This window comes from Arvicola amphibius, chromosome 7 (assembly GCF_903992535.2).
Source record: "Arvicola amphibius chromosome 7, mArvAmp1.2, whole genome shotgun sequence".
In the NCBI taxonomy this organism is placed as follows: domain Eukaryota; kingdom Metazoa; phylum Chordata; class Mammalia; order Rodentia; family Cricetidae; genus Arvicola; species Arvicola amphibius.
The window spans coordinates 61,051,599-61,075,904 of NC_052053.1; the positions used below are offsets into that span (position 1 = coordinate 61,051,599).

The following is a 24,306-nucleotide window of genomic DNA, read 5'->3' on the forward strand; positions in this document are numbered from 1 at the left end:
GGTGTCACTATTACTTCATTCTTAGGAAGAGCGATACAGGGCCTGGGGTGGGAAGGACTTGCTGGGCAAGCATGTGGCCTGAGTTTGATCCCCAGCACTCACTCACAGAAAAGCATAGAAGGTGGTGTGCCCTTGTAATCTTGCACTGGTAGAAACAGAAAGAAACCTGGACTTTTTTGGAGGGCCAGCCCCACTTAATTGGGGAGACCCAGGTCCAGATGGCAGATCCTGGCTCAAAAACAAAGTGAGGCTGGAGAGCTGTCTCAGTTAGTGAAGTGCCTGCCACACAAGCTGAGGGCCTGAATTCAGAACACACAGAAAACCAACAACTAGTCAGGCCTAACTGTGCTGCATGGAGTGGACAGAGAGGGCAGATCCTGGGAGCTCACTGGCTTGTTAGTCTAGATAATCCTGAGTACTGGGTTTAGTGAGAGACCGTGTCTCAAAGATAAAGTTTCAAGAGATCCAGGAAGACACCCAATGACAGCTTTTGACCTTCACATGAACACACACACACACACACACACACACACACACACACACAAAGAATAAGGACAAGACATTGAACTTTGTAACAATGATGGTGTGACATGGGGGCCATGTTGTGCCGTGCCCCACAAGCACAGTGAGTGTGTCAGGTGTGCACATCGTGTAAGGCACTGCGCAGCAGCTCACTTTCTTCCTTACATAACCTAATGAAGGAAGGAGCATTTCCACCTCCATTTAGAAGATACAGAAGCAGCGCAAAGCCAGCTGGAAAGGGCCAGCGTCTCTGCTGCTCTTCAGAACAGAAGGCTGGTTCTCTTTCTCTGTGTGTGGGGGAGTCTGGTGTGCCTGAGGAACTCCGATAAGGGATGGGGTCTCTGTGTCAGGAGGGGGACGAAGCCTGCTCAGAAGGTAGGGAAGTGCTTCTCATGAAGTTGTCAGTAGCCTTGTTCGAGACAGAAGCGCAGTCTGTGTCTAAGAGCGCTCTGACCCTTGGCACAGCAAGCACAGAAAGCAACAGTCCGGACAACAGAGGGTTCCACGGAAGTAGGAATGACCTAATCCTTAAGACGTGTGGACTGCTTACGTCCTTTGTCTTTTTCTGTCTGTACTTCCTTGTCATCTGTTAAGCAGAGCCTTCTATTCCTAGTAAATATGGTTTAATGATTGTATAGTATCTTTCTGTGCAATGGCCTCTAATAAAAACTCAGCACTAGGAACACCAAATGTCTTTGGGTCCCAGTCTCTCTGCTGAAAATTTACACTGCAGACTTGATCTTGTTTCCTGGACTGATCGGCTCTGCTGTATCATGCCAGGTGTTGAGGAAGTAGGCCCTGGCATTCTGGTGTGTTGGCTCCTCGGGTTCTTTGTGTATTTACTTCTGACTATATCCCTGGCAGGGGCGCTGAATCAGCACTGGGCACAGGGCAGGAAGGGGTGAGGTCTTCCTTTCCAGCCGCCTCCCACAGCCTTTTCCCTTTTCCCTTCCAGCTCCTTCTGAGGTTAGGCACAGGTCAATTGAATACAAAGGAGCACAAACAGTTATTCCTTACAGTGGGTGTCACAAAAACAAAACCTAAAAAGCTAAGCTAGAAAAGCGTGCACTGGTCTGCCCCAGCCTAACAGCCACCAGCAGTGAGGATGCCTAGTGCAGACCTCATCCACTGCCTGCGCTGTGCTTCAAACTATCCCTGCTGATCGGGTGATCTCAGGACTGATGACCCCCCCCCCCACCACACACACACACAGAGGGGGGGGGGGAGAGAGAGAGAGGAGGGAGAGAGAGAGAGGAGGGAGAGAGAGGAGGGAGGTTGTTCTACATGCATACTTAGCAATGTGGCTTCCAGATTTTAATATCTTGTGTAGGGTATGGTAGCACACACCTGTAAATCCAATACACAAACACACACACACACACACACACACACACACACACACACACACACACACCCCACCTTTGGATAGCAGGTAAATTCAAATATATTTAATTATTCAACAAATATTTGGTGTTCTTTTCCATAGTGTGTGGGCTACTTTTATGTCTGTTTGACATAAGCTAGGTCATTTTGGAAAAGGGAACCTTAGTTGAGGAATGCCCCCACCAGATTGACCTGTGGGCAAGCTTGTGGTACATTTTCTTCATTGATGTTTGATTTGATGTGGCGGGGCCCAGGTCACTGTGGGTATGTAGTGCCACCCATGGGCTGGTGGTCCTGGGTGCTCTAACGAGGAAGACCAGCCAGGGAGAGGCATCCATCCCTCCATGGCCTCTGCATACAGTTTCCATCCCTGGGTTCATGCCTTGAGGTCCCGCCTTGACTTCCCTGGATGGCAATGGAAATACACCCTTTCCTATCCAAGTTGCTTTTGGTCATGATGTTTTGTCACTGCAATAGAAGCCCTGAGACAATAGGCATTTAAGAAAATAAGAATCACATTATCTCTACATGTAGGATATGTTTCGAGGGGCACAAGTCTTTGGCCTCCTGGGGTGTCTGTCTGTCCTATCTTGGATAGGTGTACAGAGGGCAGAATAGAATCCGCAGCTGAGACCTGGCTTTGCAGTCTACAAAGTCCTATTGAAAGAAGTATGTCTGGGGAGGAACATGATGTAGTTCATGTTTTGGTAAGGACTATCTTTGGTATATGAGGCACTTTGGAGATTATAGTGGGGAAATGTAGCTGATAGGAACCAGGGAGAGGGTTACTGAGAAGATTTTGACATGGGGGCTGACTGAGTTCAGCAAGGCCAGTGGGGATGAAGGGGGGCCTCCGGTGGAGAGCAGGGTGAGCAAACCACAAAAGCAAGCATGGGATCCTAGTCCCAGCCATCTCACTGTAGAGCAGACTGCAGGGCAGTAAGCGCAGTCTTGGGTCCCATTCTTTGAGGTTTTTAGGATTCCCAATAAGCAGTCTGTCTACTTCCTTTCAAAAGTTACCTGGAACAAGGTACAGATTTAGGCTTGCAAAGAATCCTATGGGGAAGCATCCCTGTTACTAATGGCAACCTTGATTCTCTTCCCAAGCAGCATACGAGGGGTGTCAGAGTGAGGACTCAAGATCATCTCTGCAGATTGGGCTTGGAAGGAGGGTGGTGCTCCTTGCCATCTCAGGGTGGGAGACACTGTTACTGTGGAGCTCAGCAACAGCTCTGTTATGGCACCGGCCTCTCCCGCTGGGTGACTGTGGCTGGCTCAGGTCCTTCTGTGCTGTTGGCTTGTGTTGTGAGTTTGTGTTTCCTCAGGACTCTGAACAAAGTGATCACTCCAGAGACTTTCTCCAAAGGTTCTGGCTGGAAATCAGACCCAACCATGCGGACACCCTGGACCTGGCATCATGGGCATGATGGCAGGCTGGCCCCCAAATCTAGGACTGCCTCACAGATTTCGTCAGAAGAAAAGGCAGCCAGGAGTGCCTGGCATGGCTAGTACCTATTACATGCTGGAAACTCCCAAGATGCTGGGAAACCCCACAGCAGCACCTCTTCTCTTCCAGGAGGAATTTCCAGGCCCATCAACATCTTCTGTGTGGCGAGGCAGTAGCAGGAAATAAATGTGACAAGGTGTGGTTAGGCAGCAGAAAGCTCGCAATGTTCCCCTCCTGGGGGTGGGGGTGGGTGGGCCATGGTAGCTAGTTGATCCCTGTTGTGAAAGTACCATGTGACAGAAAGTAGAAAATGTTCTTTTGTTTCTACAGAGGATGAGAACCTGTAGATTCACCCCAGGCTAATGTGGTTTGATAGACCAAGACCCCCCCAAAGATTGCTGTTAACACTCCCAAAATTACTTTGCCCAACAGAAAGCAGAAAGCAGTTTGGAGAAAACTATGTCCAAGCTCCCTAAATAATTGTTTATAAATGCTTGCTTACATTTAAAGTTGGATATACTGTAGAGATTTGCATTGGTATGGATCTTGGTTTATTGATAAAAATTTAAGGTCAGTTTTGTTATATGTATATTTCTACTCTTGATTAAGGTATTGTGTTTATGCAGCTCATTTAAAAATGTAATGGATAATTAAAAATATAGGTTCATAAATAGTCATCTCTAATAGTTAAGCTTGTAGTCATATTACTTAGGTTTTATAGATGTACAAGGATATATTTCAGATGGATAGATATTCTTCAGATCTTTCAAAGACTACAAAATATGGCATTTAAAATGTTTAAGAACTTGGGACATGACAATGAGACCCATCTGCTCCAAGAGAATGATTGGCATCAAAGAGGCTCCTTATGGAGTTTGTTAGCCATTTGAGCAAAAAACTGCTCTTGGCTGGACTGTTTGATGTTATGCTGTATAAACTGGACATGAAGGACCCACAGAAAAATGACTGCTGAACTTGCCTAAAAGTGAGAGGGTCCCTTGGGGTTCTTGCTTCATGAAAGAGACTGCCAGACACTCTACAGGACACAAAAGAAAGAGATTGACAAACTTCCAATAGAGGTGAACAGTCTTTGAAATTTTCTGCCTCATGGGAAAGTTTACTGGATACTATGGGCCTGTAGGCTGAAGACGGAAGCCTCAATGGTACAGAAGAACTTTGGGTGACTGTCCAGGAAGTGAGCTGTCTCTGTCAATTCTAAAGTTTTAAAAGTTGCTTACAATGCACTTCCTGTTTACTTAGGTAATATTATATCCTTCTGGAGTCTTTGATGGAGTAAAAAAATAGTTATAATTGTAGTTTAAACTCCTTAGTTATAATAAAAGATAAAGTTAAAATATAAATATTGTAATTGTAAATCTTGCTTAATACCTGTTTTGTTATATATAATTTTACTATGTTAAAGTTAAAACCTTTCCTTTTATTTAGGCAGAAAAGGGAAAATGGTATAGAAGGTCCTTCTGTCTATGTGATGCTTTTATTGATTAATGAATAAAGAAGCTGCCTTGGCCTGTGATAGGGCAGAGTAGAGCTAGGCTAGAAAACTAAAATGAATTCTGGGAGAAAGAAAGCAGAGTTGTCACCAGAGGAGACAGACACAAGTTGTGAGCTGGGACCTTGCTGGTAGGCCATGAACCTCATGGTAAAATATAAAATAATAAAAATGGGTTAACCAAAGATGTAAGAGCTAGCTAACAATACACTTAAGTGATTGGCCAAGCAGTGATTTAAATAGTACAATTTCTAAGTGGTTATTTCGAGTCTGGGCAGCGGGGAATAAACAAGCAGCTCTGCCTATACAGATGGGTCAGTGCAAAGGGCCAAGGATCCTCAGAGCTTACTCTGGGATAGCTGTGAAAAAAGTGGCCCTGGGCTCACAAAGCTAAACTTAGGAAACCACACCAACTCTTGGAAGACCCAGGCCCTAGAAGTGGGTAATTAGGAACCATAACAGGGGTAAAATATAGTCCCTGTTCCTCTAAAGCAAACACAAGTCACCATCAGAGAGACAAAACCAAGAACTAAATAAGCCCTGAGTCCAGCAGGAGTCTAGGTGTGTTCCCCAGAGGCCCGTGTTACATACCTCGGTTCTGACTCTGCACCATTGCAGGTGGAGGTTTTCATCTGACCTGATAACTACCTAATAACCACACGAGACTTATTTTATTTACAGAGACTTATTATTAATTATAAATGATCAGCTGATAGCTTAGGCTTGTTACTAACTAGCTCTTTGAACTTAAATCAACCTATATCTTTTATCTGTTTTACCACATGGTGGTACCTTTTTCAGCTCGATATGTTCATCTGTTTCCTCTGCATCTGGCTGGTGACTCTGCCCTCCTTCTTCCCAGCATTCTGGCTTTGGCTCCCCCACCTAGCCTCTTCCTGCCGAGCTATTAGCCAATTAACAATGAGAGCAACACATCTTCACTGTGTATGAAAATTATTCCACAGCACCCATCTGTCAAGTCAGGTGTGCTTTTCTTGTGTGTGGAACCACAAGCGCCTGTTCTGTTTAGGTAAGAGAAAATCCAGCTGCCTCACTGCAGGATCACTAGAATTGTTTCTAATAACTTCTGAAAGAAAGTACAGATTGCTTATTGGGGATCCTAGAATAGGACCCAAAGCTGAGACTGCTGCCCCGAAATCCATCCTACAGCTCGGTCAGTGGTACTAGGACCATAAATTTCATTTTGAGGTTTGTTGACTTAAAAGAGCACAGGATTCTGTCTCTTGTGAACCTAGTTCCTCTACCCGTCCTTTTAACTGGGACCAGAGGAAGTCAGGCAGGAAACTGGCTCTGCCCTCTCTTCGACTTCCTCCCAGGTCTGGAGCTCAAGGCCGCCCGCTTTTATCACGCACACAGAGCTTGATTTCGGGAAGACCCTAATGTGGAAATCCCAAGGATGAGGTGACAGTGGGACTAGGGCTGAGACAGTAAAGGGCAGAACAAATGTTTCTGCTCCCAGCTGCTGTCACAGAGCACTGTCCCCTGTACCTTCCTCCTATTTCCCCCGTTGTACAGATGGGTTAATTCCTGATAACTTGCAATCAATTGGGTTTTAACCTAAGGAAATGGTCTTCAGGTCATTTTATCTTTGCTCACACGAAGACAAGACATTGCACAGATGCATACGTCATCCATCAGATCCTGCAAAGCTGAAAAGACTTGTCAATGGTCTAAGGTAGAGGTTATCAACCTGTGGGTCATAACCACTTTGGGGGCTGAACAACCTTTTCACAGGGGTCCTCTGAGACTATCAGAAAAGGTATTTATATAACAATTCATAACTAGCAAAATTACAGTTATGAAGTAGCACTGAAAATAATTTTATGGTTGAAGATCATCACAACATGAGGAACTGCGTTAAAGGGTTGCAGCATTGGGAATGCTGAGAACCACAGGTCTAAAGTGAAGTGAAGTCCACTGAGAAGTGTCTTGGAAGACTGTATAGTCAGTCACGCTAAATTCTGCTGAGTAACAAACAATTGCTAATCTCAGTGGCTTCTAATGGCAACGTTATCTATTTTTCTCGAGGTACTTCTAAGTTGGAACTCTGTTCCTTTTTTGCCTTAGCTCCAAGACCCAGACTGGACATTTTCACCTGCAGCAGTGTGGAGCTCCTAGTGGAGCAGATATAGAAAGCACAGGTTTCCTGAGAACTTCAAACAAACTGCCTGGGTCATTCCTGCTTCTCACTACACAGAACAAGACACCCGGCCATCCCAGAGTTCAACATGGTGAGGTATATATTATTTCCATGGGGAGGAGATGCCACATGCCACAGGCCATTTTGAATTTGATAAGTGGGACATTGAGTGTAGCAGGCCTAAAGCACTGACAGTCTATAGCATTGGCAGACAACTGCCCCACTTTCCCTGAACACCATCAGAGCCCTCCACAGCCCACCACGCAGCTCCGGCATCCTGGCAGAGGAATCCCTAGGTCTGGTACTTCTCTTCATTCCTAGTTGACTCAAGGAGAATAGGGTGTTGGCAGTGTCTACAGGACTCGCCATGGCTCAGATTAAGCCCTGAGGCTATTTCCAGCAGGGGGTATTGAGTCTCTGGGTGTTTGGGTGTAGTAGCAGGGTAGGTGGCTGGGTTCCTGCAGCTCTTCACTTACCTGTAGCTCTTTCAGAGAGAAAAACTGAGTTCTAGACAGAGCACCAGATGATGCTGGAACACAGGCCACAGGCCCATGGACGCAAGAAAGAGGAGTCCAGCTTTGAGTGGTATGTTTAACGTAGTCTTATATTTGGAAAAGCAGCTTAAAAAACACTTGAAAATACAAGATAAGGTAATGGTTACTCATATAAGTTTTAACCTTATATTGCTTGGCCATTTTTACATATAAATTATTGCTTCCTACTTTGATACACAGCACATCATATACACAGAGGCAGAAAGCAAACACTGTCAATGGCAGTCTGGTAATTCAACAAATGTTTCATATTTACCAGCTCTTAGAAGGGTGGAAAACTACAAGGTGTAGTCCCTGAGAAGTTAGGTAGATGCCCGGACCGTGGGCTTTCTATCGTCTAATGGTTATCACAAGCTGACAATGTTGCAGCAGTCCTAAGCAAGAGTCCTTGCTTCTGATCATTGATTTCATCCTGGTATTTAACAACAGTGTAATATGAATACAATAAATAGGCTATGCAAATAAATATCACTCTGCTAAAAATGCTCAGTATATACAGCTTTGCTTTATACATTAGAACATTTCATCTGACTTTTTGGCAATTTTTCAAAATGCATTTTCTCTAGAGCAAAACTGGCCCACTTAGTAACGAGCAGGCTGAAATTTCAAGGACATGTCTTCGGAGTGGGAAAGAAATCCTATGCTGGACAGCTGTAGTGGCCCTTGTCGTCTAAACGCTGATGATTTTGCCCAGTTCTGAGAAGCCTGGGTGGGTTGTGCTGTTCAGATCAGGGTTTGCAGTGCGTGTGTTGTCTGCAAACCCCCAGGGCTGGGACTTGGCAGCCCAAGGGGCAGCTCCAGGACCACAAGTCCACACAAGCAGCCACCTGCCCACACCGCTGATCCCTCACTCAGGTGAGTGTGCATCTATGAAGTAGGAGGCGTGAGACTTTATTCTCGTGCCTCTAAAGTCAAGGCATGTGCCACACTGCTTGCTTGTAGATATCGGAGTAGGAAAAGGAATTTATTCTCAATGCGATTAAGGACACTAGAAAAGAGTGGATGTGGGTTATACTATGTGCTACTATAACCATTTGGCAATTATACAGACTCAAAGTGAATTTCAAATCCGTAGGCTAGGGAGCATCTGCAAATGTGTTTGTAAATTCTTTAAAGGATTTGGAAAGTTGGTGACTTTCCCTAGATGAACTAGTGATCTGCCTCCTGTGCTAACTAGCAAGTGCGGTTGCTTTGCAGGAAGGGAATCCAGAGATCCACAGGCCCCCTAGAGGGCTGTGCTCTGAGGAAGAAGCCCAGCATCACTCACTGGGGAAGATCCCAGGTACACAGGATTTAGGGAGGGACTGGAGGGCTCTGTAATCTAAAGGAAAACTGGAAGAGACCCAAATGTCCCCTAGTCCACATCCAGAGAGATCAATACTGACTCTGCGAGGCCCAGGGCAAGCTCTAGAGAAGGAACCAGGTCACCCCACGCATGGGATGCTGCTGATTCCTGGGCTCACCTACCACTGCGCTCAGCTGCTGTAGGAAGGGCTTCCTGTAGAACACACGGGGTCTGACAGTTCTGGAATATTCTTTCACTTCAGATTTAAGATTCTGCAAACCTTCTGAAGTCCCTGAATCTGCTGCCTGAGAAATTCCTAGACATGGGTGTTAAGGTTGAAGATGTAGAGATTTTAGATATTCAGAAGACTGGATGGCAGAACAAATCCCATCTGACTTTTGCTTTGGAGGGAATAGCAGCCTCACCCATGCAGTCCTGGCCTGATCCCATGCATCTCCTGCAGGATTCTCTAAGTGTGCTCAGCAAGCTGCAGGCATGGCTTCCACACCTAGCTGAACTGGGGCCTAGACGTACAGTGTTCTGCTACAACAGATCTCCACATACAGAGTCCTGAAGGTTCTGATTAAAGCAGCGTAGAGCTGATGTCACACATTAGGTTAGAACAGAGACAAAGACCAAATGGCCTGGTGTGATCTCACTAGCCGAATCCTGGCTGCTGGCTTGGAGGAAGACAAGTGTCTGTGCTGTCAGTCTGTGCTGCTCTCAGAGACTGCCAGGGCTTTGTGGGTGCTTGTGCTAGGTTAGACATCAAGAGAGCCTGCTTTCCCTGCCTCTGTGGCTCTGGTCTCACTCACTGGTTCTCAGCCCTGTAAAACATTTTCTCAGTGAACCAGTCTTAGTTGGAGTGCGTCTATAACACCCTGTAAGTTTCTAGGACTAACATTCTCCATGCTGGTTTAGATGCAATCCCTTTGAGATCTCTACCCAGGATTTTCCCATATGGTTCCTTTTATCAGTACTTCAGGCCCACTGTGGTCCCAAGACCAAAAAAAGCAATCAGGAGACAAGGGGCACAGCGTAGTCTCAGTCATGAGAATGGGTAAGGGACTATAGTAAGCAGGCTGTGCGGACACTCAGCAGGCAGCCCCACGGGGGTGTGAGGAGTGTACCCATACTCATGACTGGAAATGTGGACCTGCTGTGTCAGACAGGGGCTTGCACCCAGCGAAGTGAACAGGTAGCACGAGGCAGCCTTGTTTTAACCATGTGCTCTTCCTTACTTGAGGATTCAGGGAAATTCTCTAACCAGTCCTTGAGAATTCCCAGAGGTCTTATTTGGTATATGAGGCCCGATTTGTTAAAAACAAGGAATGAAAAGGATATGGGTGAATTGCAGAGAGGCTCTGGCTATCCTCGGGAAGCAGACTCCGGGGCTTCCGACTCTCCAATTATGTCAGCTTTTAGGCATTTCTGGGTACTTTTCAATTCCTGAAAGACTGGTAATCCCAACTGTTAAGGTATCTATTCCCAGCTTCACTTCCTTCCCTTACAGGCTGGCATGCTGCATCCCGTGGGCAGGGAGCCTGATAGAGTGATGCCAAACACCATGGCTGCATCAGGCACAGCACTGCAGAAACTGGCGATCCTGCGATCTCAGTAAGCGGACACCGAGCACCTATAATCTTGGCCCCATGTTTTTCTGAAAATCATGTTGAGTTCAACAACAACAAACAAAATACATGTAAAGTAAGTTTCCAGAAACTGGACAATGCCAAGTACCTTACTGAATGAGAAACTCGGTCTACCTTGCTTACAAGAGTGCATCAGTGGTACAGAAACTAGTTTCATCTGTGCCTACATTGGCAAATGATTGTGGATGCAAAAAAGTGTGTGCCAGGCATTTCTTATTTGCACAGCAGGACACGCCTCCCAGCGTGATGTCCAGTTTCTAGCTGCGGGAGCCTCTCCTCCTGGGCCGTCTGGAGATGCTCTCACTGTCTTCAGGTGCTCCTGGTCTCTTAATGGCCCCTGGGCAGTAAGGTGATGTGGGCAGAATGGCAGTCCTCCTGCTACACACAATCTTACTGGAAAAAATAAACCTGGTTGCTATATATCAAGACATGTTTTCTCTTAATGCTGCCACGCCGTAAGCTGAGACTTGGGCTGGATTGAAATCACCATCATAAGAAAGACCCTGTTCCAAGGATGCTCTGACGCCTTCCATCTTCTCTGAGGTGGGGAGAGGAGCACTCTCCGCATCTGGTAGCTGGCATCGCTTTCCGAATGGCTTTCCTGCACTTGTCTCATGTATGCTGCTAGAACCCAGCAAGCTCTTTTCTCACAGGAAGCAGCATGCTGAACAGAGACCTTCCCTTCGCTCTGAGTGCTGTAGTCACAGGGCAGACGGACATGGCTCAGGCCCGGGGCTCCAGCCTGTGAGAGAGCTCGAACAGGGCCTGCTGGCTGTCGATGACATACAGGTGGTTGACATAGGACTTCAGCTCTTGCTGCTCCTTTGGAGACATGTCACTTCCTAGTTTTTTAGAGGGAAAACAAACAATCAACGGAATGGGAGCAGTGGCACTACTAACGCAGTGAAGCCACGCGAAGGGTTTAGAGTGGGTTAACCTGGTGCTCAGACATGAACCACTTCAGATCAGGCAGGTTGACTGGCAAGGCATCCGCAGTATATACCTAATAGACTAAAGTCATGCTGTCACCCCTTTACAGATGAGGAAACTGAGCAGTCAGCAAGGACATGGCCTAACCACAGGATGCGAACCAGGTCCAGTGGTGCCTAAGCACCTCTTCGTGGTTCTTATGTTGGCCTAGAACTGTTTGGAATCAGAGTCTGAACACAATAGCTTACTAAGTTATTTATTATCTCTACTTCTTTCTATTTTAGATTTCTAAAACCTCTTTGTTGTCCTTATTTTTTGGAGGGAAAAAAAGAAAGAAGAGATAGCAGAGAATAGAACCTCAGGAATGGGTATAGGAATGGGCTAAAGTCTACCCAGGAGGATAAGGCAATCTGAAGAGGTAAATGAATCAGAAGGCCACGAGAGAGACTTTAGTGAGCTATGGCTATGTGCATGCATGCCAAGGACGGCTCTTATAAGGATCCTGATGTAAGTGCATGGAAAATACCACAGAGAAAAAGAACCCACATTAGAGAAGAGGAAGACTGGCTGGGAGGGCATGGTGAGTCTCAGAGGAAGAGTGCCCATAAAGGAGCATGTACTGCAGCTGCGAAAACAGCCTCTCCCTCGTCTATGAAGAATGTGTTTACTAAGGAAATAATTCAGGAGCCGTCCATCACAGGCGGTTTCTAACTCTTGGACTTCCTGGTCCCTGCAAATGAACACTGGAAGTTTAGCATTGGAACCCGTAAGCTGTAGTTCTAGAATGCCTTCTGGAAGACATTGGGAGATTGCTTTTGTTGAGTAAATGCTTTCTGGCTGTACAGATTAAGTTTGTAATTAGCAAGCATTCAAAAGATATCAGTATGAACATTCCCAACAATCACACTGATCCTTGCACAGTACTCTACAGTGTATAGCTGTTTGGAGTGACAATTTCATACTTTATCCCACATATTAACATCGTTAATGAGGCTCATAAAAATTGTTAAAAGGAGGTCAGATAATTTAGTCTCAGCCTAATTTTCGGAACACATACCTGACAGCTAAATTTCTCTTTTACTTTGTGCTATGCATAGTCCTGGTGGAAGCCTGTGGAAGGGTCAAGCCTCGTCAGCCAAGCCAGCATGACCCTCTTGCCCATACCGGGAACACACATAAACTAATAGTCCTTGATGAATCAGATCGGTAGTTTCAGAATTAGCTAAATATTTGCTGATCACTTTGGAAGCAAAGGCCAATGGGAAAAATCTGCATGCACACTCACGAGTGAAGCAATGCTGGGCGTCTGCAGGGCCCTTTGCATCAACAGTGCCACCTTCTGTTGTTACTGCACTGTGCTTGCGGACTTAGTGGGAACTTATGCAGTGCATATACAAGTGGTATTAACTGAATATTTAGAAAATTAGGCCCTGTATTTTATAATTCTCGTTCTCTACTTCATAACACATATAGGAAGCTCAGTTCCTAGTTGGATTTGCTGGGGTATACTATTGACAGCCATGTCAGTACACTATAGAAAAAGCATTTAGAGCATGCATAGCAAATATTTAGGAGTACTTTCTTTGGAAGGGAGGAGCTCAGGTACTTGTGATATAAATTGTAATGAAGATATATTACTAAAGGTCTACTTCCACCATCTTTGATTTATAACCATTGAACTGTATTTTATTTCATGTATATGTATGTGTGCCTCAGTGTGTGTATGTATGTGCACCATAATGTGCAGGAGCCCTCAGACATCCGTCAAGGTGTCGAATCCCCTGGACCTGGAGTTACAGATGGGTGTGTTACTATGTGGGTGCTGGGAACTGAACCATGGTCCTCTGCAAGAACAGCAAGTGTTCTTAACTTCCAGAGGTCTGTGTGCGGCTCTCCTTACACACTTTCTCTCCCCCTTCTCTTTCCAGAGTTTCTCTCCCTCTTCAGACCAGGCCGACCTCAAACTCACAGAGTTTGCCTCCTGAGTGCTGGGATTAAAGGGGTGTGCCACCATACCTGGATATCTCTCCCTTTTTAAAAATTACTATTTCTATATGCAGACTCAGCAGAGGGCAAAGCAATGGGCTGGGCAGGGAAGCCAGGACTGTATGGGTTAGTTTTTCTAAGTGTTGGTTCTGAGCTCTGCACCTACAGGGCTAAGGATGCCTGTTCCCTAGGGTGAGTAGGATTCTGCCATCCAGGTAAAAGCTCCTGCTACCTAGCAAAGGCAGTTTTCTCCCTTCCTGCAAAATGCTAACACCATTTAAATACAAGGTATAGTATCCAGAATTGGGAAAATATCACTGCATATGTAGTTTCAGAGGGGATTCTACAAAAGTGCTCAGAAAAGAAAGACTTTTTCAGCTGAGAAGAAGTTTGGATTGAAAAGAATAAAAACAGTGGAAGGCTATTTCTGGCACTGTAATAAACCACACACCTATTCCAGAAATGTCCTCAAGCAAGGAGGCTGGAGGCAGGGGGACTGGGCAAGCAAAGGGGGAAAGGGAATGGGTGGGTGGGTGGGTGAATGGTCTGTCTGAAGTCAATTTGGACAGTGCAGACTTGCATGCACAAGGGGGCAGTGCTGTGCCACATCCCAGACATGCGGGAAGGGAACACTGTGAAAATCTAGAATATAAAGACATGTGTACTTATGCATAAACCTCATAATCTGTTTAAATTTAGGGTCCTAAGTGTTTCTTAAATGGCGACAGTATCACCGAGAAGTCAGTATGCATCATACCCCGACTTCAGGTACTCACCAAACTGGTTACTTCTGCAGTGTCTCAGGGTCCGGACCGTGTCTGCAATCATGTGCTGAAAGACAGAAAAGGGAGCACAGCAAAGGGTCACCTACTGAAGCAGCAGTGTCTGCAGGGGCAGATGGTAACCCTCTCCTGGGGGGCATAAAGCGGAGTTCATCTTGGAGCTGGACATGGTTTTAATTGATTATACTGAGCTTGGATTATTCAAGAATATTGAGTTTGTGTCAGCAAAAGCAGTGGCTCCCAAATAGTGGAGGTGTTCTGGACCTTAGGAGAACATGCTGCTCTACTCTACTGCCCATATTTGCCTGTGCTTCCCTTGAAGGTGAGCTGTTGTCTTGTCTTCATGAAGCCTTTTGGAAACCTCCCTCCTGAGAAGCACAACATAGGCTCACGGATTTTTTGTTCCTGTTACCACTGGGACTTTACCTTCCTCCTAACCAGGCACCACCAGAAGACTGCATACTCAGGACGCAGGCTCCTGTGAGTGCCACTGCTCCAGTTACAGGGCTGGGGACTCCTGAGTGCTCAGCTTGCAGCTCCACTAACTGAACCACATCTATGGGCCCACATTCATGTCTTGAATGGACACACAAAGTGTTTTGGATTCAGGGGCTGAAATAATGATAGGAAGTGACATACTCATGAAAGAAAAGTGACAGCATCACCATTTTAACAAAGGTCATTTTGTTTCTAACTTATATTTCCTTCCTGTCTTTAGTATTCTACTTTAATTTCTTTCCTTTAGTTTTTCACTGATCTCTAGACTAAAATTATCTGAACTATATAGCGTTGGGGGAGGATACCATACTCAGACCTTGTGCATATTAGATAAGTACTCTACTACTGAGCTACCACAGCCTATAGTGTCTCACCTGCTGACCTAGAACTCCCAATCTTCCCACCTCAGCCTCCTGAGTAGCCAGGGTTACAGACCTAAACCACCAGGCCTGGACAGGATCCCTTCACCTCACACCTGGTCCCTCCAATAGTCTTTAGCTCACTCCATTATTTCCACTTTTTCATAATGGTGGGAGACAGAGTTTTTTGGAATAACTAACCTTTGCTGCCAAAGTATTATAACACAGTAGTCATAGTAGGGCCTATTCTCTGGAGAAGGACAGAACTTCTTATTTTGTTTCAAACCAAAATCCAAATATTTCATTACTCAAGGACCAATACGATTCGCTATCTGGTCCTCCAAGCACCGTCTTCACAACCTGCCTGCCCTACTCAGACACAGGAGCATCTACAGATGACAAACAGTGAATTAACAATCAAAGAATAATGCTAACGCTAAACCCTTCTCACTTAAAATCCAGCAGAATGACAGAAATGCTAATTGAATCCAACAGTCGATTGAATTTTCCTGGCTGTAGTTGGGCTCATTTGATGTGTCTCCATGGTGGGTAATTCAGCGGGGCAGCCAGGCGGCATTTGAAGAGGAAATAAGACCTGACTCACGTCTGTGTGAATTTATTGTTACATTTCCTTCCCCAAATTCGACCCCAATTCCCAGGACAGATTTTCCGTTGTTTCAGCCTGTGGCATCACAACGATGGCTATCCTGTGCCATTTGTTCAGCTCCCAAAGCTGGGGCTGACGTGAGGCTCAAGGCTGTGAGTCCTGATTCCCACCTCTGGGCTTTCTGACAGGATGGGAGGTGGACACAGTCAAAGATCATGCTCATAATATTGGGGACAAAAAGAAAAGGGTAGAACCCTCTGCTCCTCTGACACTTCATAGTTTGAGGTAGAAGCATTCAGAGCTGCTGAGGCAGCAAGGAACTTAGCAGAGGAACAGCAGGAGTCTTAGTGTGCTTTCTGAGCACTTCTGGGTCTGCGTGTGGTCTGACTGAATGTGCTGGCCTGTGTCAGTCAGACAAGGAGCACACTCGGACTTATCTGCTGACTGGCCGACGTTGACATCCACGTGAGAAACTGGCTGCTCACCCTAATTTACTTAGGTACCATTGGTTCATTACTGTGAAAGACGATCCTGTTTTAGCTTCAATGAATCTTGTCTTCTGCTAAGAGACACTCTAAGAATACTGTCTACATGAAGATGGTCCAGCTCCTGAGTGGAACACTGGCCTAAGTAAAATTGATTTGTGGCTGGGTGGTGGTGGCACACGCCTTTAATCCCAGCACTCAGGAGGTAGAGGCCAGCCTGGTCTACAAAGTGAGTTCCAGGACAGCTAGGACTGTAACATAGAGAAACCCTGCCTTAAAAAATGGAAAGAAAAAAAACTGATTTTTGTCTTTCTGAAAAAAAAAAAAAAAAAAAAAAACTCTAATTTCACCTGTCTTTCCCACACAGGAGGACACAAGGCATGCCGAGCTTGAAGAGCCACTTGCTCTTCAGGTGGTCTGAGGACCGGGCCATCATTGCTGTGGTTTCCTCTCTTTAGAAATGACATACAAGGACCAGGGGGAGTGGTCAGTGGGCAGGAAAATTTGCAGTGCAAGCATGAGGGCTTGAATTCAACTCTCCAGAACCCACACAAGGAGCTTGTCATGGCCATGTGTGTGCCTGTAAGCTAGCACCATGGGAAATCAGGAGAAGAGACAGGAGGATTGCTGGGGCTTGCTGGTCACCAGCATAGCTCCAGGTTCAGTGAAAAACCCTCTCTCAAGGGTAGAGAGTGTTAGAGCAGGACACACACACACACACACAGACACACACACACACACACACACACACACACACACACACACACACACACGCACGCGTGCGCGCGTGCTTGCAAGGAATGATGTGCCAGTGTACATCTGATGGCCAAGGATCTGCCGTGTTTGCTCACTTGTTTGAGGTAGCATCTTGTACTATTGCCTAGACTGGCCTGGAACTCACTATGAACCTCAGGCAGATCTAGAGCCAGTGACAACTCTCGACCCCACTTCCTGAGTGCTGGGATTATAGACTTATGCTCAGCTTCTATGTTATTTTCTTAAATTTTCTTACAGATATAGTGAAGTCTGTAGTGAAGTATTTATACCTTATCTCATTCCCTACTTTGGGGCTCTACTGAATCGCTGGCGGGAAAGCGAAAAGGGCAGGCAATGGAATGGAAGAGAGGTGGAAAGAGTGCTTGAAGCGTCCCATGGCCCTGTCCATTTGAGGCTGAACGGAACTGATCTTCCACTGCTGTGACATTATCTGAGGAGAAACGGCACAAGGTATGTAGCCAGGCCACTGCTGGCTTTAGGTGAAGGTCAACTCCTAGTCTGCTCATAGGAGGCAACAGTTTTTAAGGAGTACAATGGCTTTCCTGCATCTGTGAGAGCCGAAAATGCCTCAGACCACAGACTTCCAGGCCAAATGACAGACTGTATCCCATATCTTCACACATGCCCTACAATGCTCCTCCGGTGATTTGAAACAGACACTTCGATAGGAGACAAAATAAATTCTGACCAACAGCTTCCTATTCCTGTGATCATTTATAAATATCAAACACTGAGAAGAAGTTGCTTAGGCTGAGGATTCTAGTGATTGAGACTTTGGTTGCTAATGGGCATGCTGGGGTCCTCAGGAAACCACAGAATAGTACAAAACAAGATGAAAATCCCTACACATTCCATTGCTGGCCATGTTGGCTTCACTATAGCATGTGAAACACCTCATCTCCAATTCTACAATATGCAGGGCACAAAGAGAGAGAGACTTGAAAACAAAACATGTCTCCATCTCAGTTCTCAAAAATAATGAAGCCATCAGGATGTCTCTCTTTGCAGACACTGGTAGTCTGGGTTTGGGGTGGTGGGTAGGAGCTGACTTCACCCTTCCTGTGGGCTGCCGACCTTGACATCCTGGGAACCATGGGGACTAGGGCAAAGTGGTAAGAAGGCAAGGTCAGACACCAGACATCATTCAGAGACTCCAGTCCAAATGCTCTTCAGACAGTTCAGGATATGGTTTGTGGCCTCAATCTCAAGTGACCTTCTCTGAAGCCTGACTCCAGTCTCATAGGCAGCTGGGATGGTTCCTGAAAGAGCTCATGCCAATTCATTGTCAACACTGAGAAGTCCAGTCACAGGTCAGCATCTCTAAAGAGGAGTGCTGGGATCACCTTTGACCAGGATGGACTATTTCATCTATGACACTAAAGGTCATCTGTCAGAAAGTGCCTTCCTCTGGTCACTGGGCTATCTGTGTGGGACACTGCTATGCGGCACCTACTCAGGCACACTGAGGATAACCCTGCAGTTGTCCTGGTTAGGGAGAAGCCTCCCAGGAATGCACACAAGAGGCCTGGCCAGGTCCCTGCAGCCATCAGCAGGGAGGTCCCGCAGCAGAGGCCAACACGGAGGAGGCCTTTCCCCTCACCTGTCGAACCCACAAATCTCAGGCGTGTATCTGAACTCGGGGTTCTAGAAGACAGATACATCCACCTGGGAGGACTTTCTTGCTCACTGTCTCAAGATGGCTTACACTGGGGCATCAAGAGACACCTGTGCAGCAACTGCCCTCTCACGTGGGACCTGCTCCTGACAGACAGCACCCTCTCATGCCTTTGTGCCTGGTTCCATAGGTTTACCCAGTCACTGGTGCTAAGCTAGTGACGCGTTATTTCCATGAATAAAAGGCAGATTCTCAGTCTTGCCAGTCTAGTGATGATACTGTCACATATGCAGCAGAGACCCAGGGGTGCTCAGGAAAGACACACATGCATTTCCCTTACAGAGAGAAAAAAGAAGTTGTGAAGTTTACATACCAGCTTTTCAAAGTTGACGAGATTATCCAAGAATGTTTTATTTCCTTCATGAATAAATGTTACATCTGAAAGTTAAAAACAGCTAGATCAAATATACTATTAGGAAGAGATCAAGAAACAACCAAATTGTTTAGAAACATGCAGTGTATGATTTTTGTCTTCAGTGTTTTGGAATTATGCCACATATTTGAGAAGGTGGCTTGAAACTAAACCTGTATAATATCTGAAATGAAAGTTTAGGGCAGCGCAGCCTCCCTAGAACAGTTCGCATTCCCAGTGAAGAGCAGATTCTCACGTGGGCGCTGTCAGCTAATGTCTGATTGGTCCGCTATGTCTTCAGGTCAAAAGACTGAGCAGAAAATAAATGAATATTCATAAGCAACAGGGATTTGATATTTACATATTTGTATAAAAACTCCTCTTAGCCAGTGTAAATGGGACCTACTTTAGTTAAAACAGTTTAGATTCAGATTCTCAAGTTTACATTAAAAACATAAAGAAATGAAAAAGTTTGGTCTCCAAAGCCCGTGTATCAGAAGTGATTTGACTGGTAGAGACAGCATCGCTGATGAAGAGAAAACAAGAAAGGTAGTGGAATGGATTGCTTTTGGAGAAGAGAAAGCTAAATTTGTTTGAGACTACAAGACTTGAAGTGAGCGAGGAGCTGGGGTGCAGTTCAGAGGCTGGGCCTGTGTTTAGTGGTAAGGGCTTGGGTCTTACCCACTTCTCCAAAGAAGTGGCTGGGGACGCTAAAAGAAAACCTGCTTTTGTTGGAAAGAGTGACTCCTCAGGAGCTAAAGATATAAAGCCGGGAGGTGGTGGAACACACTTTTAATCCTAGTACTCAGGAGGCAGAGACAGGCAGATCACCGTGAGTTCAAAGTCAGCCTGGCCTAAAGAGTAAGTTCTAGGACAGGATTCAAAGCTACACAGAGAAACCCTGACTTGGAAACTAACAAACAAAAAATACAACAACAAACAGGAGAGGTAAAGATTTGGAAATGAGACCTATTAAGCTAGCATCTTAGGCTCTGAGAATTTCTGCCATACAAAAACGGACAGGACTGTATAATGGAACTTTAGTGTCCCCACAGAAAAGGAATGCAGTACAGGACATGTAACACCCCTGCTGTCATCAACAACCGACCAAAACCACCAAAAATAGAAACAGGTTCAGTCAAAGCTGTTGAGACAGGTGCTGCCAAAACTTGACTACAACATCGCGAGCTTGTGCTCCCATGGCCACCGGAAGGCAACACACACTGTTAGGCAACTGTCCCCAAGGTGACCCTTGCATACATTACAGCGTGCTGTGGGAATATGAGCTTTCTAGCCTTTGTAGGTTTAATTGAACAATATCTTACTATCTTTCATGGCTTCACTGCTATAACACAAGATTGCAAAAGAGCAGTTTTCCGGGTCAGCTTTTACATTTTATATACAGCAAATATCACTCTGCACTCACTCGGCCGCCATGAAGCACCGCCTAGCAGCTGGGCCTCACACAGGACTGCAGACCACAGGCTCCGTTTAGCTGCTGGTGCCCTCTGGCCCCACCCCCTGCTGCAAAGGATGGTGATGCCCAGTGACAATATTATTAGGCACGCTTCAGGTGTTTTACATGGATTAACCACTTAGCTCTCACAAGGCTTTCTAAGGTGGTTGTAGGAAACATGCAGAGAAAAGAGGGCTCAGGAGACAGGCACAGCTAAATCACGCTTATGCCACTGTGGCAACTAGGAATCAGTGGGAGGGAGGGTCCTTCAGACGTGGGCATCGGGCTATGAAAGGGTTTTAGGTCTCCCACTTCCAGCTAGAATCCACCTGCTGAGCTTCTGCCACACCAGCTGCTGTTCCCCACATCCTTTCCTGAATGTCTTCCTACTTGGCTTCCTTCTTCCCCTTAGGGTCTCAGGACTTGTGGAAGGCAGCATGGGGATAGTGCACTCAGGAGTATGAGTGTGTGCAAGAGTGTATATATATGAGAGTATGTGGGTGTGAGAGTATGTATAAGAGTGCGTGTGTGCGTGAGTGTGTGTGAGAGTGTATGTATATGAGAGTGAGCATGAGTGTGCAAGAGTGTATGTATATGAGAGTGTGTGCCTATGAGTGTATGTATAGGAGTGTGTGTGTGCGTGTGTGAGAGTGTATGTATATGAGAATGTGTGGGTGCGTTAAGTGTGTGAGAGTGTATATATGAGGGTGCATGTGTGCGTGAGTGTTTGCGAGAGTTATGTATATGAGAGTGTGTGTGAGAGAGAGTGCATGTATATGAGACTGCGTGTGTGCGTGTACGAGAGTGTATGTATATGAGAGTGCATGTATGTGTAAGTGTGTGAGAGTGTATGTATATGAGGGTGCGTGTGTGCGAGAGTTATGTATATGAGAGTGCATGTGTATGTGAGTACAAGCACATGTATGCACATGCTAGTGTGGGCTCTAGGAAACTAAAGTACAGACAGGACGTCGGAGAGGTGACAAGGGAGACAGGATGGCACGAGGAGAAGAAAGGCTTTGGCAGCTGAAGGGTTCTCACTGACAGGAGCCATGGGAGGTCCAACCCTTCCTGCATACACAGGCCCTGAGTTCAACCTCTCCCCACTTTCTAACTGAAAGCCAGTTGAATTAGAAGGTAGATATGAGAGGAAGAGTTGTCATGAAATATTAAGCTAGTCCCTCTAAGACTGAGTGAATGTGGTTTCAACAGAAAAGAAGGAAATTTGTCTTGCTGCCACCATATGGTCCAAACTCATCAGAGCAGGCAGCTGCATGCGTGCTCAGGTGAGTGCCTTGGCTTCAGGGGGTTTCGGGAGCACTAAGGGGCAGGACTGCTTCTTCCCAAGTTAAAGGGACACTAGATTTGAAGACAGTGCCTTACAAGTGTTTAATGTTTCTAGTTTTCTTACTCAAATCAGTTCCTTTCCCTCATATTTTCTCCTGTTCCCATTTGTGCCTAAATAATTGCAGAGGTTCCTTCGTGCCTGTTGCCATTCCCCCTCCAGCTGAAGGTTCTGCACTTTGCGATTGATGTGGGAGAGTCTTCTGTTTGAGTTGATTTCATTGGCTAATAAAGAAACTGCCTGGCCCATTTGATAGACCGCCCCTTAGGTGGGTGGAGTAGACAGAACAGGAAGAGGAAGTGAGGTAGAAGGATCAGTAAGATGCTATGCCTCTCCTAAGTTAGACAGACCTCCGTGCCTCTCCTGAGAGAGATGTCAGACGCGATGAAGCTCCAGCCCAAGATGGATGTAAGCTAGAAACTTCCCGGTAAGACACCACTTCGTGGTGCTACACAGATTATTAGATATGGGTTAATCAAGATGTGAGTAAGAGGCAGAAAATAATGGGCCAGGCAGTGTTTTAAAAGAATACAGTTTCCGTGTAATTATTTTGGATAAAGCTAGCCGGGTGGCGGGACACAGCCCCGCCGTTCCTTCTACAGACTGGCGCCCAACGTGGATAACTGGATCCACAGAAAGCCTGAGAAAGCTTGGGAAAGAATAGAGTAAAGCATGTTTTCTCCGTAGCAGCACTTTCTCGGGTTTGGCTTTGCTTGCTAGAAGCTTCCTGACTCAGCTTTAGCTACAAAACCCTCCATCTCTTAAGAGGTCCTGCTACGAAACACTTAAATGGCGTTGATAAAAGCTGACTGCATGCTTGTTTGTTTTCAGCGGTAGCAGAAAAAAAAGCTGTGTTGTTTTAAAATTCTGGCGTTCTGGTCCGTCCTGCCAGGGCAAACTCTGACTCTTTCAAGCAGGCGGTCCTAACTATGGAGCTTTTGATTGTTGTTTAACACTGTTGCAGCTTGCTTGCTGGCAGGGACTTTGAACCGCCACAGAGTTGTGGTGATAAACATGGCTACAGCCAGTACCTCTGCCAGAGGCTGGAAAGCTAAGGAATGGGCTGGATCCAGCCGCCAAAGTCATGGCTTTAATCCTACCTATATTGCTTGGTAAATTAAAGACTCGTGTGGTCAGAAAAAGAGAGATATACAGTAAAGAGAGATTCAAAGACAAAGAAACCTCTAAATGGTTTACAGTGAGTTAAAAATACATGCAGGCTAAAAGTTAAAGTTCTTACAGTTAAAAAAAAGAGAAAGAAAGAAAGAAAAAGCAAGTAGTTTGTTGTGGTGGTATACACCTTTAATCCCAACACTTGGGAGGCAGAGGTAGATTGACCTCTGTGACTTCAAGGTGTGGCAGGACACACCTTTAATCCGAATGCCTGGGAGGCAGAGACGGAAAGATCTCTGTGAGTTCAAGGTGTTGTAGCACACACCTTTAATCCCAGCACTGGGGAGGCAGAGACAGACGGATTTCTGAGAGTTCAAGGACAGCCTGGTCTACAGAGTTATTCCAGGACAAAGATATACAGAGAACCTGTCTCAAAAAATAAAAGTAATAATAAACGAAATAGAGGTTAAAATAAAGCTGCACAAAGATGGAAAATACACAGAGAATCTTGATACTGTATGCTATTATGCTCTTTTTGAATTGTTTGAATGCTGAGGAAGGAGCAACAGCTGCTAAAAGATATTTGTTTACTAATGCTAATGAACTAATCCAAGAAAGATATCTTGAAAATACCTTGACTTTAGAATTTGGATCTAAGGATATGATACTTTGGAAAAGAGATTCTTCTTTTATTTTTACAGAAAATGAGACCCGTTGGATTGCTTCTATCCCAATATGGTATGATAGACCACGCCCTCCTGAAAGGTTGCTGTGAACACCTTCAGAAAATTACTTCACTCAACTGATGACTGAGATGAACCTGGCACACAGGTTACACCATGAAAGATTTGATTAACAGCGTCCCCATTCAGCAGGAAGCAGTTTGGAGAGAAATAACTGCGCCCATGTTCCCAAATATTGTTTATAAATGTTCTTTTACATTTAAAGGGGGATATGATATAGATATGAATAATTTGCATTGGTATGGATTTTAAGGTCAATTTTGTTATATGTATATGTATTTCTAATCTTGATTAAGGTATTGTGATTGTGTAGTTCATTTTAAGAATATAATGTATAATTAGGAAATATAGGTTGCTAATGGATAATCATTGATAATAGTAAAGCTTATAGTCATGTTAGTTAGATTTTCTAGATATATAGAGATATATTTAAGTTAAAAAGGCATTCTTCATATCTTTCAAAGACTACAGAATATTGCATTTTAAATGTTTTAATAAGTTAGGACTGTTCATGACAATGAGACATGTCTGCTCCTGGCAGCACCAATCTACTTCAAGAGGAAGATGGGCATCAAAGAGGCTCCTTATGGAGTTTGATAGCCATTTGGGCAAGAAACTGCTCTTGCCTGGACTGTTGCAGAAACTGGACACAAAGAACCCAATGAGAGAGGACTGCTGAACTTG

At 45.4% G+C, this 24,306-nt stretch overlaps 1 protein-coding gene across 1 annotated transcript in view; it reads right to left on the reverse strand.

The window, feature by feature from the left end:
* Positions 1-7,609: 7,609 nt before the first annotated feature.
* Rapgef5 (Rap guanine nucleotide exchange factor 5) overlaps positions 7,610-24,306 on the reverse strand; it is a 226,124-nt gene continuing 209,427 nt past the window's right edge. The window contains exons 24-26 of the mRNA XM_038337451.1: positions 18,927-18,991; positions 14,207-14,261; positions 7,610-11,356 (exon numbers count right to left, since the gene is read on the reverse strand). Coding sequence (XP_038193379.1) covers positions 11,238-11,356; positions 14,207-14,261; positions 18,927-18,991 — 239 coding nt within the window. The 3' untranslated portion in view covers positions 7,610-11,237. The remainder of the gene's footprint in view (positions 11,357-14,206; positions 14,262-18,926; positions 18,992-24,306) is intronic.